We start from the raw sequence: 14,002 nt of genomic DNA, 5'->3' as shown, positions 1-14,002 counted from the left end.
GCCCCCCTCCCCCGCCCGGGCCCCCCCGTCCCTCCCCCCCATTCCAGCGCCATCCTGGGCGGCCGCGGGAGCTCGGGAGTCCGTCGGGAACCCCCCACCCCGACCCGACCGGGGGGATCCCGTGTCCAGGACATCCCTAGACGGGACCCCACGTTCGTCGAGGGGACTCTGGAGCCCGGGACATCCCCGAGGGGACCCCAGCATCCGGTGGAGGGACTCCGGCCTCTGGGACACCCCCAGAGGGGACCCCGCACCCCGCGAGGGGACCCCGGAGCCCGGGAGACTCCCAGAGGGGGACTTTCGGTCTCGGGGCTTGGAGGGGGTGTGGGAGCCCCTTGAGAGGGGTCCAGGAGGGCCCCAGACATCTGGAACCCCCCCATAGGGGACCCAGGCATCTGGGACTCCCCCAAGCATCCCAGGCCTCCGGGAAAACCCCCTGAGGGACCCCAGGGTCCAGGACCCCCCTCAGAGGGGTCCCCGGTATCTGGCCCCGAGCTCTCGCCCCTCGCGGGGCCGGGGTCGGGGGTCCCGGGGGTCCCGCAGACGGGGGTCGCCATGTGGCGCTGGGGGAGGCTCTGGGTGGTGGCCCTGGCAGCGCTGGCGGCGCTAGGGGGGCGCGGGGGGGGCGCGGCCGTGGCCCGCGAGCGCTTCAAGGTGGTCTTCGCCCCCCTGATCTGCCGGAGGACGTGTATGAAGGGGCTGTGCCGGGACTCGTGTCACCCCGGCTCCAACATGACCCTGATCGGAGAGAACGGGCACGCGGCCGACACCCTGACCGGGTCCGGCTTCAGAGTGGGTGAGTGGCACCGGGACAGGGGTAGGGACACGGGCACGGGGACACCGGGACAGGGACAGGGACAGCAGGACAGGGATGGGTCAGGGTCAGGCATGCGGCCGACACCCTGACCGGGTCCGGCTTCAGAGTGGGTGAGTGACACCGGGACTAGGGATGTGGACATGGGGACAGGGATGGGATGGGGACAGGATGACACAGCTTTGGGGTCGGCATTGGTACAGCACCAGGACTGAATGAAGCTGGGGACAGGGATGGGATGGGGTGGGACAGCAGTGGTGACAGGGTTGTGTACAGGGCCCAGGACAAGGACAGGGATGGGGTGGGATGGGACAGGGGCAGTGTGGGATGGAGGTAGGGATGGGAACGAGAACCCTGGGGATGGGACTGTGATGGCATCGGGATGGGGCTAGGATGGCACAGGGACAGGGTGGGACAAGGACTTTGGAGGGCCCTGCAGGGGGCAAAGGGTGTGCAAGAGGGGTCTGGAGGCCTTTGAGAGGGGCTTGGGAGGATTCAGGGGGGTTCAGGGGATCTCAGGGCATCAGGGGACACTCGAGGGGGTCGGGTCTGGGGGGGCTCAGGGGGTTTGGGGGGCTCAGGAGGACCTGAGGGGTTAAGGGGGGGTTGGAGGGGGCGGGGGGTCTCAGTAGATTTGAAGGGCTCTGTGTGACCCCTGTTCTGCCCCTACAGTGGTGTGTCCCCTGCCCTGCATGAACGGGGGCCAGTGCAGCTCCCGTTCCCACTGTCTGTGCCCCCCCAACTTCACCGGCCGCTTCTGCCAGGTCCCTGCGGGGGGGCGTGGGGGAGGGCCCCCCCCGCCCCCCCCTCCTGCACCCCCTGATGCCCCCCCTGAACCTCCCCCGGGCTCCAAGGTCGCAGTTTATGCCGTCCAGGTCATCGCTGATGGCCCTGGGGGGGCAGCGGCCCCCCCCGAGCCACCCCCTGGGGCAGCCCATGGCGGGGGGCACGGGGGGGGGCACGGGGGAGGGCACGTCAGCCACGCCACCTTTGTGGTGCCCCTGGGGCCTGGGCACCACTCGTCTGAAGGTACCTGGGGCTGAGGGAGCTTGGGGGTCTAAGGGTGTATGGAGAGCTCAGGGGTGTGGGGAGGGGATCTTGGGCAGCAGGGGGTTCTGGGGGTCACATGTCTGAGAGTACCCATACCAGGGGTCCTGGGGGGTCCTACAGGTGCCTGTCAGGGGGTGCTGGGGGGTCTCAGATGTCAGTGCCCCCAGCACAGATGCCGGGTTTGGGGGCCCAGGAGGTCCTGGGGTGTCCATGCTGGGGGGTCCCAGCATGCCGGTGCTGTGTTTGGGGGTTCAGGGTGTCCCAGGTGCCTGTGCTGGGAGTCCAAGGGTGTCAATGCTGTCAGTGCTGGGTTTGGGGGGGTCCCAGGGTGCTGGTGCCGGGTTTGGGGGGTCCTAGGGTGCTGGTGCCTGGTTTTGGGGGTCCCAGGGTGCTGGTGCCAGGTTTGGGGGTCCCAGGTGCCGCTGCCCCCAGCGCAGGTGCCACCGCCATTGGTGAACGTGCGGGTCCATCACCCCCCTGAGGCCTCGGTGCAGGTTCACCGGATCGAACCACGGCCCCCCGAGGGGGCCCCCCGGGGCAGTGGGGGGCTCCTGGCACACCCTGCCCAGCCCCCTGCAGGCAGCAAACCCCCTGCGCCCCCCCGACCCCACACCCACAAGCCTCTGGGCCGCTGCTTCCAGGAGACCCTGCCCAAGCACTCGGTGAGGGGGGAGCTGGGGGGGGTTGGGGACATTTGGGGTTCAGGGGGTTGTTGGGGATGCAGGGCAGTATTGAGGGGGGATGGTGGGCATGGAGGGCTAGGAGATTTGGGGTTTCAGGGCTTGTCTGGCTTTGCAAGGGGTTTTTTTTAAGGGTTCAGGTGTATATTTAGGGGTGCTGACCACCCCACATCTGCCCAGTGCAGCAGTTACCCCCTCCCCAGGCTCACCAAGCTCAATGATTGCTGCTGGGGGTCCTCGGGGGTCCCTGGAAGTGCAGGGAGTGTCTGTTTGGGTGGGGGGGTGTCAGGGATATTTGGGTTGCTGAATCCCCTACCCTGATTACCTCCAGTGTGGCAGCAATCCCCTCCCGGGGCTCACCAAGCTCGAGGATTGTTGTGGCAGCATTGGCAGCGCTTGGGGCCAGAGCAAGTGTCACAAGTGCCCCCACCTGCAGGGTGAGTAGGAACCCCCTGAACCCCCCCCAAACCCACCTGCAAGGTGGGTGGGGACTCCCCATGCCATCCCCACGCCCCTCAAACCCCCAGATTCCCCCACCCAGGAATTCCCCCCACCCAGATGTTGGAGACACCCCACACCATCCTGGGAAAACCCGGGTGACCCCGATCCAGGGGACCCTTCCTCACATGTCCGCAGTAGGACCCTCCCCCAGGGAGCCCCCACCCAGGCAGGGCCAGGCATCCAGGATCCCCCCCAAGGCTCCCCCCCCCTCAGGGCCCCACAGGTCCCCCTCACTCCAGGGGGGACCCAGGTGTTCTGCCGCCCCCATGTCCCCCCTGGTGCTGGGGGTGACGGGGGGTTCTGGGACTGTTGCAGGGTCGGGGTCCCCGAAGGCGGCGCGGGGGGAGCGCGGGGGCGACTGCCCCCAGGGCTACAAACGGCTCAACAGCTCCCACTGCCAGGGTACGGGGGGGGGGGGGCATGGGGAGGGCACAGAGGCGCGTGGGGGGGAACACGGGGGGGCACAGGAAGCATGGGGGGGGACGTGTGTGTGAATGTCCAGCAGGTGTGTGAGGGGTACAGGGGCTTGCACAGGGCCAGGGGTGTATGATGTCAAGTGTGTGGGTGGTGGGTGCAGGGCCACGTGTGATAGGTCAGGCGTGTGTGTGGTGGGTGCAGGTGTGTTCGCACGTGTTCACATGTGTCACAGATGTTGGGTGTGCCTTGCCCAGTGTGTGCAGGCATGTCAAGGAGTGCGTGGGGCTCAGGTGTGTTCATACTTCTATCACATCTGTGTCACTCTTGTCAGACACCAATGGGTGTGTCTTGCCTGGCGAGTGGGGGCTGTGTGTGAGGTCAGGGCTGTATGGGATGGGTTCAAGTGTGTTGTACCTGTGTGAGGTGTGTCTTACCTGTATCAGGTGTGTCCTACCCATGTCAGGTGTGTCATACCTATGTCAGGTGTGTCATGCCTGGCTCAGGTGTGTTCTACCTGTCACAGACATTAACGAGTGTGCCCTGCCCGGTGTGTGCCAGCCCGGCGAGTGCCGCAACACCCAGGGCAGCTTCCGCTGCTCCTGCTCAGCTGGGCACGTCCTGGGACCCTCCCGGAGCCAGTGCCTGCGTATGGGGGGTCCGGGGGGCTGATGGGGAAGCTGCGGGCCCTGGGAGTGCAGGGGGGTTTGGGGGTCCTGAGGCCCCCCCAGAACCAGTACCTGTGGACAGGGATGGCTGGGTTGGGGTCTCGGGGGTCCCTGGAGGAGTCACTGAAAGTGCTGAGATCCTCCTCCGTGCAGTGTAGCTCAGGAAGGAGTGGGGGCTCTGGAGCTTGGGGCTTTTGGGGGTCTTGGGGGGGTCTCTGAGGGTGCTGACACCCCTCTCTACCCCGTCCCGCAGCAGAGCCAGGTGAGGAACGGGGTCTGTGCTTCCGGCTGGTGTCAGGGGCACAGCAGTGCCAACACCCCCTGCCCACCCGCCTGACCCGCCGGACCTGCTGCTGCAGCGTGGGCAAAGCCTGGGGGGGCCGCTGCCAGCGCTGCCCCCCTGATGGCACCGGTACGGAGGGGTCGTGGGGGGCCCGGGGGGGCCGCTGCCAGCCCTGCCCCCTCCAAACGGTACGGGAGGGTCACGGGAGTCTGGAGGAGTCACTGCCTCCCCGACAGCACTGGTTTGGGGCTGCAGGGGCAGTGTGGGGGACCCCAGCCCCATTTGGGGGCCCCCCTGGTCCCACCGTACCCTCCCAGATGTGTTCAAGGCCATCTGTCCCTCACAATCCAAGGGGGTCCTGGTCATGTTTGTGGGGGTGACAGGAACCAGGGGGATTCCAGCCTGGTTTGGGCGTCCCCCCGGAGGCCCTCCTGACTCCCTGGTGCCTCCCAGCTGCGTTCAAGGCCATCTGCCCAGCGGGGAAGGGCTACCACGTCCTCACATCCCACCAGACCCTCACGATCCAGGGCGAGAGCGACTTCACCCTCCATATCCAACCCGACGGGACCCCAGAGCGGCCCCCCCGGCCACCCCCACCCATCCCCAGCCCTGCGCTGCCCGAGACGCCCTCGCCGTCAGGTCGGGCACTCCCCGTGCCCCCCGTGAGCCCCCCGTGCCCCACGCGTCCCCTTGGGTCCCCCTCAGTTCCTGTTTCCCTCCCAGTCCTTATCCCCTCCTTCCGCCAAGTCCTGATATACCCCCCATGTCCCTCATACCCCCCATGTCTCCTGGGGGATCCTATGTCCCCCTGGACTCCCACGACCCCTCCTTGTGCCCCCCGATCTCCCCTGGGAGCCCTCCCATGTCCCTGTGACTCCCCCAAGTTGCCGTAAGTCCTCTGTGTCCCCCACCATGTCCCCTGGGGTTCTTTGTGTCCCCCTGCCATGTCCCTCATCCCAACATCCCTGTCCTCCCCTCAGTGTTCCTCTATGTCCCTCGTCCCCCCTCCCATATTCCCTGTGCCCCCCTGCGTCCTGTCCCCTCCCCTCCATGACCCTGGACCCCCCCTGGGGCTGCTCATGTCCCCATGTGACCCCCTGTTTTGTGTGTTCCCCCCCCCCGCCCCATGGTGGGGGGGTAGTTTGGGGTCTTACCGCCCCCTCCCCCCACAGCTGTGAGCCCCCCAGCCATGGTGAGTGTGGGGGATGTGTGGGACATAGAGACATTGGGGGGATGTTGGGGATGGGATGCGAGGGCACATGGGGACATGGGGGTGGATGCGGGAGGGGACAATGGGGGGAATTGGGGGGAACATGGGGGGAAATAGGGGGGACAAGCACGATGAGGAGGGACTCAGGAGGCACAGGGGGACTGGGGGAGTCCTGGGGCCCATGGAGGGAGTGGGGGGTTTGGGGGTTTTTCCGCGGGTCCTGGTGGGGCTACAGGGAGGGTGGGGGAGCAGAGGGGACAGAGGGGACATCTGTGTCCCCCTCCCAGCTCCCGGCATTCTTGAGCCCCTTGGAGGAGCAGGGCCTGGAGCAGCCCCCGGGGGGCAGCGACCTCCCCCGGTACCCTGGTAAGGGGGAGACAAGGTGGGGAGAACAGGGGAGGGACAAGGTGGGGGTAAGAGGGGAGGGACAGAAATGGGGACTCATGGGGGGACATGGAGGGGCTGGGGAAGCCTTGGAGCCCTCGGGGGCAGGAGATGGGGATGGGGACATGGATGGGGATATGATGGATGGGGCCAGTGTGGGCAGGGGTGGGCCAGGACACAGGAGTCCCAGGCACAGAGAGGAGGGGACAGGGGCATGAGGACAGGAATGGGTTGGGGTCAGTTTGGGGACATGAACGGGGACAAGGACAAGGATGGGGACAGGGATGGGATGGGGTGGGACACACAAGGGGACAGGGCCTGTGGGGTCTGTGTCCCTGTGCCCCTGTCCCACGGCATGTCCCCAGCGCTGGTGGCCCGGCCCACGCCGGCCCCGCTGTGGCGGCTGCCCCCGGAGCAGCTGACCCGCAGTGCCGCCGAGATCGCACCCACCCAGGTCACCGGTGAGGACCCCCGGACCCCTGGGAACCCCTGGACCCCCCTGGATCCCCAACACACCTGGGAGCCCCCTGGGGCCTGCTGTGACCTGCTGAGATTCCCCTGACTCCCCTGGGACCTCTGGACTCCCTAGGACCCCTTGGGACCTCCTGGGACCCTCCAGATGCCCCAGACACCCCTGGCACCCCTAGACTCCCTGAGACCCCCCAGGAACCCTCCAGACACCCCTGAGACCTACCCTTGGACCCCAAGAGCCCCCTGGGATCCCCAGACTCCCTGAGACCCCCCAGGAACCCTCCAGACACCCCTGGGACCTACTCTTGGACCTCAAAGAGCCCCCTGGGACCCCAAGAACCCCCTGCTGTTCCCCAGACCTCCCTGGGACGCTCTCTAACATCCTTTGGAACCCCTTGGAACCCCTCAATCTTTCTGGGATCGCCCTGAGATGCCCCTGAGATCTCCCCTGAGCCCTCCTGTGACCCCTTGGACCTCATGGGACCCTTTGGGACCCCCTGAGCCCCCCAGAGCCCCCCTGTGCCCCCAGAGACGGACGAGTGCAAACTGAACCGGAACATCTGCGGCCCCGGAGAGTGTGTGATGGGCCCGGGGGGGTACAGCTGCCTCTGCTTCCCGGGGTACCGCTGGCACCCCCAGCGCCGCTACTGCACCGGTACGGGGGGCACGGTGGGCTGGGGGGGCTCACACATGCAGTGACACGCTCTGACACATTGTGGGGACGCGGGGGGGTCACACGTGTGGTGACACGCTCTGACACGTGTGGTGACGTGCACTGACACACGTGGTGACACAGTCTCACACACATGGTGACATGCTCTGACATACTCTGCCATGTGCAGTGACACACACAGTGACACACGCTGACACGCTCTGCCACAATTGGTGCCACACATGCTGACACGCTCTGCCACGCGTGCACAGACGTGAACGAGTGTGAGGCTGAGCCATGCGGCGCCGGGCGCGGTGTCTGCATGAACACGGGTGGCTCCTACACGTGTCACTGTCACCGGGGGTTCCAGCTGCGCCTGCACAAGGGACTGCGCACCTGCGCAGGTATGGGGGGCACGAGGGGGGACGCAGCGGGGGAAGGGGTGGCTGGGGTCACAGCGGGTACGGGGAGGGGGCACGGGAGCTGGGGGGGTCCCAAGGGTTATGGGGTCACAGGGGACACAAGGCCCTGGGGATGTGAGGGGTATGGGGGGGGCATGGGGTCACGGGGGACATGGGGACACGGGGACACAGAGCCTGGGGAAAGGGTGGGGGACACGGTCTGGGATTGGGGACGCTATCCGGGGTTGGAGACACAGGACAGCGTTGGAGACACTGTCCTGGGTTAGGGACATGGGACAGTGTTCCGGACACAGGACAGGGTTGGGGATGCTGGCCAGGGTTGGGAACAGGGCCTGTGACCCCGCTTGTCCCCACAGACATCGACGAATGTGCCAAGGGTGACGTGTGCGGGGACGGCGGCACCTGCACCAATGTCCCCGGGCACTACAAGTGCGAGTGTCATCCAGGGTACCGGCGCAAGGGCTCCCGGCCCCCCCTCTGCGAAGGTGACACTGGGGGGTAACAGGCATGGGGTGTGAGGGGGGGGACACTGGGTGGGGACACAGGGACACCAAGGACAGGGTCAGGAGACCCTATGGGCCCCCAGTACAGGATGCTGTGGGGTCCCCCCATCCCCTGATGCCCCCATGTACCCTCTGTGTCCCTGTGTCCCCTGATGCCCCCCATGTCCCTCCCTGTCCCCCTCCCAGATATCAACGAGTGCCTGGATGTGGGGACGTGCCCCGAGGCCAAGTGTGAGAACCAGCCTGGGGGGTTCGTGTGCACCCCCTGCCCCCCCGGTTTCCGTGGCCTCAATGGCGCCTGCCTCGGTCAGCACCCCCTGGGGACCCCCCGGCACTCTCCCAAAACCCCCAAGACCCTGTCCTGGGACCCCCCAGGAACCCTGTGCAAGCCCCTGGCCTCCACAGCCCAAATGGTGTCTGCGTCAGTCACCATCCCTGGGACGCCTGAACTTCCCCAGGAAGCCTGGGATCCCTTAGGACCCCTTTTCCTGGAGACCTCTTTATCCTGAGGACTCCCTCCCCCAGAACCCCACCATAGAGACCCCAATATCCACATCTCCTCCACCCTGGGCCCCCCCTCAAGTCCTCCCCGGGCACCCCATCCCTGACCTCTCCCCTGACCCTGAGCTCCCCGGAACCCCCACCCAGGGCCCCCATCCCTGCTTCCCCCAGGATCCCCTTTGCCTCTCAAAGGACCCCCCTGGCCCCCAAAGCCCCCCACAGGGCAGGGGCTGATGGGGGTCGTGCAGATGTGAACGAGTGCGAGGCAGGAGGGCTCTGCCCCGGGGGTGGCTGTGTCAACACCCCCGGCTCCTACAAGTGCCAGTGCCCCCCTGGGCTGCAGCCGGCGCGGGACCCCCCCCGCTGCCAAGGTACCCCCACATCCGGGGGGGTGCTGGGGGTGCACCCGGTCAAGGACCCTCCCCTGTTGCCAAGGGACCCTCAAATTTGGGGTGGCTGAGTGGGGTTGGTGGGGAGCATATGTGGAGTTTGGGGGTGGGACTTTGTTCTGGGGGGGTGCCTGTGTGTGTGTGCATGGGAATGTCTGGGGTGTCTGGGAGGTGTCCGGGTGGGGGATTGTATAGGGTGGGGGGATCCTTCCTGCACACGGGGGTCCTGTTTCTCCCCTCACCAGACATCGATGAGTGTGAGTTCGCGGCTGCATGTGTGGGCGGTGACTGCGTGAACACAGTGGGGTCTTATCGGTGCCTGTGCCCCTCTGGGTATGCGCTGCTGCACGGCCGCCGCTGCGAGGGTGAGTGCGGAGACCCCCAAGACCCCCCAGCATAGCCCTGAAAACAGCTCCCCCGAACAGCCCCCACAAAACAGTCTCCTCCCAACACAGCCCCTGATACCCCCCCTCCCACACGCCCCCCCATTCTCTCTGGATGCTCGGCCCGTGTGTGTGTGAGGAGACCCCCATCGTGCAAGGGAGGGTTGGGGGAGTTCCTGGGGGAATCTCTTGGGGGTCCCTGGGAGTGTCTGAGGAGGACCCTTGGGGTGCCTCCACTTTGTCGCACAAGCCTTGTGCGAGGTGGGGGAGCCATGGGGGTTCCCTGGGGGTCTCCCTGAGCATTGCATGAGCCCCGTGCCCCCCCTTTCCCCCCAGACATTGACGAGTGTGCACTGGACCCCGGGCTGTGCCCCGCCCCTGGCACCTGCACCAACCTCGAGGGATCGTTCAGCTGCCACTGCCCCGCCGGCTACACCCCTGGCCCTGATGGGCGCCGCTGCCTCCGTGAGAGGGGGGCACGGGAGTCTGGGGGTGCCTCTTGGGGGTCTGGAGGGTCCCTGGGAGGTCAGGGGGGTCTCAGAGGGTCTGAGGGCATTTCTGAGGGGACCCTGGGGTTTTGTGGGGCTCCCTGGGGGTCTAGGGAGTCCCAGGGAGGTCGAATGGGGTCGTTAGGGGGCTCCTGGGGCTGCACAGGAGCTTTTACGGGTCTGAGGTGTCCCTGGGGGTCTGGAGGGGGAGCTGGGGGGGCTGTTCCTGGAGGTCTCAGGCATCCCTGGGAAGTCTCTGGGCATCTTTGGGGTTCGGGAGAGGGGGTCTTTGGGCGGGATCTTTGGGAGGTCCCTGGGGAGTCCCTGAGGTGTGTGTGGGGAGGTGTCTCCGGGAGGACCCTGGGACTCTGAGGAGTCTCTGGGGTCCTCATTGACACCCCTTGCCTCCCCCACCACAGCTCGGGAGCCCCCCGCCCCACGCAAGGAGTGTTACCTGAGCCTGGAGCTCCCCGTGTTCTGTGACGCCGTTTTGGGGACCAACGTCACACGGGGGGAGTGTTGCTGCTCCGTGGGAGCGGGGTGGGGGGACCTGTGCGAGGTGTACCCCTGCCCCCTGCCCTCCTCAGGTACAGGGGGAGCCGGGGAGCGCCCTGGGGGGCCTGGCGGAGGGGCTGGGAGGTCCTGTGCAGGTCCTGTGCAGGGTCCTCAGACAGGAGGGGCCTCTGAGGGTCCTGGGGGACAGTTTAGGGTCTCCAGGGGCAGTCTGGGATCACCAGGGGCAGTTTGGGGGTTCCAGGAGAGGTCTGGACATTCAGGACCCCCCCTCTGGTTTCCCCAGCCGAGTTCATGGAGCTTTGTCCTGATGGAAGAGGCTTCATCCAGGATGACAATGGCCTCGACTACGGAGTCCCAGCACACCGGGGTGAGACATTCCCCAGGACTACCCCCGTGTGCCCCCGTCCCCTGGGGGCATCTCTGTGCCCTGGGGTCCCCCCTGTCCCGAGGGTCCCTGTGTCTCCAGGGTGGTCCCTGTCTCCATGGAGGGAGTCCCTGACCTTGAGCCCCCCGGGTTTCCCTCCCCAGACATCGATGAGTGTGGGCTGTTCGGGGCCGAGATCTGCAAGGGGGGGAAGTGCGTGAACACCCAGCCAGGCTACGAGTGTTACTGCAAGGCTGGGTTTGACTATGACAGCGCCCTGCGGCAGTGCCTGGGTAAGGGGGGCCAGGGGCCATGGGGGGTCTGAGGGGCAAGCAGGGGGTCCCAGAAGGTCCCTGGGGTGTTGGGGAGGTGTGGGGTGTTTGGAGGTCCCTGGGCCTGCTGGGGGTCCCTGCAGTGCCAAGGGTATCCCTGGGAGTCCCTGCAGGTCCCCGGGGTGTTGGGGGATCCCTAGGGGTCCCTGTGCTGCTGAGGGGTCCTCACGAGCCCCCGCCCCACCCCCCAGATGTGGACGAGTGCCTGGACGAGTCGAACTGCGTGGACGGGGCGTGTGAGAACACACGCGGCTCCTTCCGCTGCACCTGCGGGCCGGGAGCGCGGTACCACCCGGGGCTGCGGCGCTGCCTCCCCACCCCTGAGCACGGTGAGACCCTCCCCGAGCGCGGTGAGGCCCCCGGGGGGCCTGGGCTTGGTGGGCGTGCAAGAGGCACATCCGTGTGATCCCCGTGTGCCCCCCCCTGCGACCCCCAGACACCAATGAGTGCTGGTACCCCGGGTGGGTGTTGGAGGTCCTACAGGGAGGTGTTTGGGGGTCCCTGACCTGTGTCCCCCTCCCTGTGCCCGCAGAGCGCCCCCCTGGCCCAGAGCGGCCCCCCCCGGAGCGGCGGGATGTGTGCTGGCAGCGGCGGGGGGATGAGGGGGTCTGTGGGGCGCCCTTCGGGGGGGGGCCCCTCACACTGGACGAGTGCTGCTGCCGGGGGGGGGCCGGCTGGGGCCCCCACTGCCGGCTCTGCCCCCCCCGACCCCCAGGTGACAGGGGGAGGCCTGGGGGAGGGTTGGAGGGGCATGGGGTGGTGTGGGGCGGGCTGTGGGGGGGTCTTGGGAGGGGATTTGGGGGGGTTACAAGGGGGCTCTGTGGTCCCTAGGAGGGATGTGAGGCCTCTGGGGGAGTCGTGGGGGTGACAGGGAGGGGGTCTCTGAGGAGTGCCCTTGGGATTTTGGGGGGGCTCTCTGGGGGGAGCTGGGAGGGATATGGGAGGGCTGGATGGGATGGAGGGGCCTCTGGGGGTGTCTCGGGGATATTTGGGGGAATATAGGGCCTTTAGGGTCCTCTAGGGGGTCCCCATGGGATCTGGAGGTCTCTATGGGATCTGGGGGATCCCCATGGGCTGTGGAGGGGTCCCTATGGGATCTGGGGGTCTCTATGGGATCTGGGAGAGCTGCTGAAGGTCCTGGGGGCAGGGGGTGCTGGGCGGGGGGGACACACGTGGTGATGTGGGGGTGGGAGTTGCTGGGGGGCAGAGGATGATGTGGGGCCCCCCCCAGGCCTGCCCTGCCCCCCCTCACAGAGCGAGAGCAATTCCTTCTGGGACGTGAGCCCCCTTGGCCTGGAGGGGGCCCGCAGAGGTGGGACCCCAAAACCTTCTCCCTCAAACCCTCTGGGACCCCTGACAATCCTGGGACCCCAAAACCCAGACGCCCAACACCCACCTCCCCTGGGGCCCCCAATCCCCTAGGGAGCTGTAAAGCTCCTGGGATCCCACCTTGGGGCCCCAAAGCTCAGCCCTGAGCCCCCCAGGGACCCCTCAGCCCTGGGATTTCCATCCTGGGCACCCCAAACCTTGGCCCTGTGCCCCACAGCTGAAGGTCCTCCACCCCATGGGACCCCAAAACTTGGACCTAGGCACCCCGTAACCAGGTCCCCCCCATCCTGGGCACCCTGGCCCCTGCCACGTCCCCTAAAGCTGGGGTCCTTCTACCCTGGGACCCCCAGCTCCCCCCCTGCCCCCCTCCCCAGGTCCCCCAGCCCCACTGTGCCCCCCTAGGTGATGACAGCTCCGAGGAAGACTCTGCTGAGTGTCCCTGTCCCGGGGGGGTCCCTGGTCGCTGCCTCCGGTCCCCCCGGGGACTCTGTGAGTGCCCCCCTGGCTTCCAGCCAGACCCCACCCGCACCCGCTGCCTTGGTGAGACCTCGATCCTCCCAAAATGGGGACCCCCAAGCCCCCCTTTAACATCCTGAATGCCTGGCGACCCCCAAACCCTGGGGTCCCAGGGTTGGGAGGGGGGGAGGGGGTCAGGACCCCCCCTACTCCAGGGTCCCCACATATTGGGATCCCTGGGTAGAATTTAGGGGTTCCCGATGCCACAGACACGGGTGGGTGCTGGAGCTCTGTGGGGAGGCTGGGGATCCCATGGGGGTGGTTTGGACGTCCTTGAAGCCCGTGTTCACCCCCAGACATAAATGAGTGCTGGGACCCCCAGGGGGGTATTTGGGGGTTCTATGGCAGGGAAAGTGTTGAGTGTCCTGGGACGGTATTTTGGGATCCTGACCTGTGTCTCCCACCGCCCAGACATCGACGAGTGCCGGGACCCCCGGGGGGCCCCCCGCTGCCCCCGCGAGCGCTGCATCAACACGAGCGGCTCCTTCCGCTGTGCCTGCAAAGCCGGGACTGCCCGGGCCCGGCCTGGGGGGCTCTGCCTCCCCCAGCGCCGCTGACCCCCCCATTCCCTAGGACCACTCGGGGGGGCTCTGACTGCCCCAGCGCCGCTGACCCGCCCGGGGCCCCCCGGGATCCCCTCGGCCCCCAATAAAGGACGTGGCGGAACGGCCCCGGCGCCGGTGCTTGGATGGGGCGGGGTGGAGGTGCCGGAGGGAATATGCTGGAATTGCGGGGATTTGGGAGGGCGCTGCGGGGAGATTTGGTTGGGCCCTTGGGAGGATTTGGGGGATACGAAGGGGGTTTGGGGGGAACTGGTGGGAGACTGAGGCACTGGCGGGAGCAGAGAGGGGATTTGGGGAAGAATTGTGGCGATTTGGGGCACTTGGGGAGGTGGTTAGGGGGAGATGGGGGCGCTTGGAGCGGGATTTGGTGAGGACTGAGGGGGAGCTGGGGGCGATTCAGGGCCGTTTGGGATGAAATCGGGGGGATTTGGGGGTGAGATCGGGACGTTTGGGGCTACTCGGGGGGAAATCGGGGGCGGGGCCCGCGAGACCCTACCATAGGCCGCGCCCACCCGGCAGTCCCCGCCCCCCGCACAGACCTCCCCCAAATCCTAGTCCCGCCCACTGCG

General features: G+C 67.1%; 1 protein-coding gene across 1 annotated transcript; it reads left to right on the top strand.

The window, feature by feature from the left end:
- Positions 1 to 597: 597 nt before the first annotated feature.
- On the top strand, positions 598 to 13,509 carry LTBP3 (latent transforming growth factor beta binding protein 3). The gene is made up of 26 exons (XM_027907721.1): positions 598 to 796; positions 1,487 to 1,843; positions 2,297 to 2,526; positions 2,876 to 2,981; positions 3,361 to 3,447; positions 3,986 to 4,108; positions 4,381 to 4,539; positions 4,864 to 5,049; positions 5,583 to 5,602; positions 5,908 to 5,986; positions 6,370 to 6,465; positions 7,005 to 7,130; positions 7,400 to 7,531; positions 7,906 to 8,034; positions 8,239 to 8,358; positions 8,802 to 8,924; positions 9,188 to 9,307; positions 9,662 to 9,790; positions 10,233 to 10,400; positions 10,613 to 10,696; positions 10,858 to 10,986; positions 11,217 to 11,354; positions 11,558 to 11,740; positions 12,257 to 12,337; positions 12,757 to 12,894; positions 13,282 to 13,509. Exons 1-26 carry the CDS (start codon positions 691 to 693, stop codon positions 13,425 to 13,427), a joined length of 3,495 nt encoding a protein of 1,164 aa, XP_027763522.1. The 5' UTR covers positions 598 to 690; the 3' UTR covers positions 13,428 to 13,509.
- The last annotated feature ends 493 nt before the right edge of the window (positions 13,510 to 14,002 follow it).

Source organism: Empidonax traillii, unplaced genomic scaffold, assembly GCF_003031625.1.
Source record: "Empidonax traillii isolate 1590-97213 ecotype Southwest subspecies unplaced genomic scaffold, ASM303162v1 scaffold1531:size105035, whole genome shotgun sequence".
NCBI classification, from domain to species: Eukaryota; Metazoa; Chordata; class Aves; order Passeriformes; family Tyrannidae; genus Empidonax; species Empidonax traillii.
This window is presented reverse-complemented; position numbering and strand designations above follow the sequence as displayed.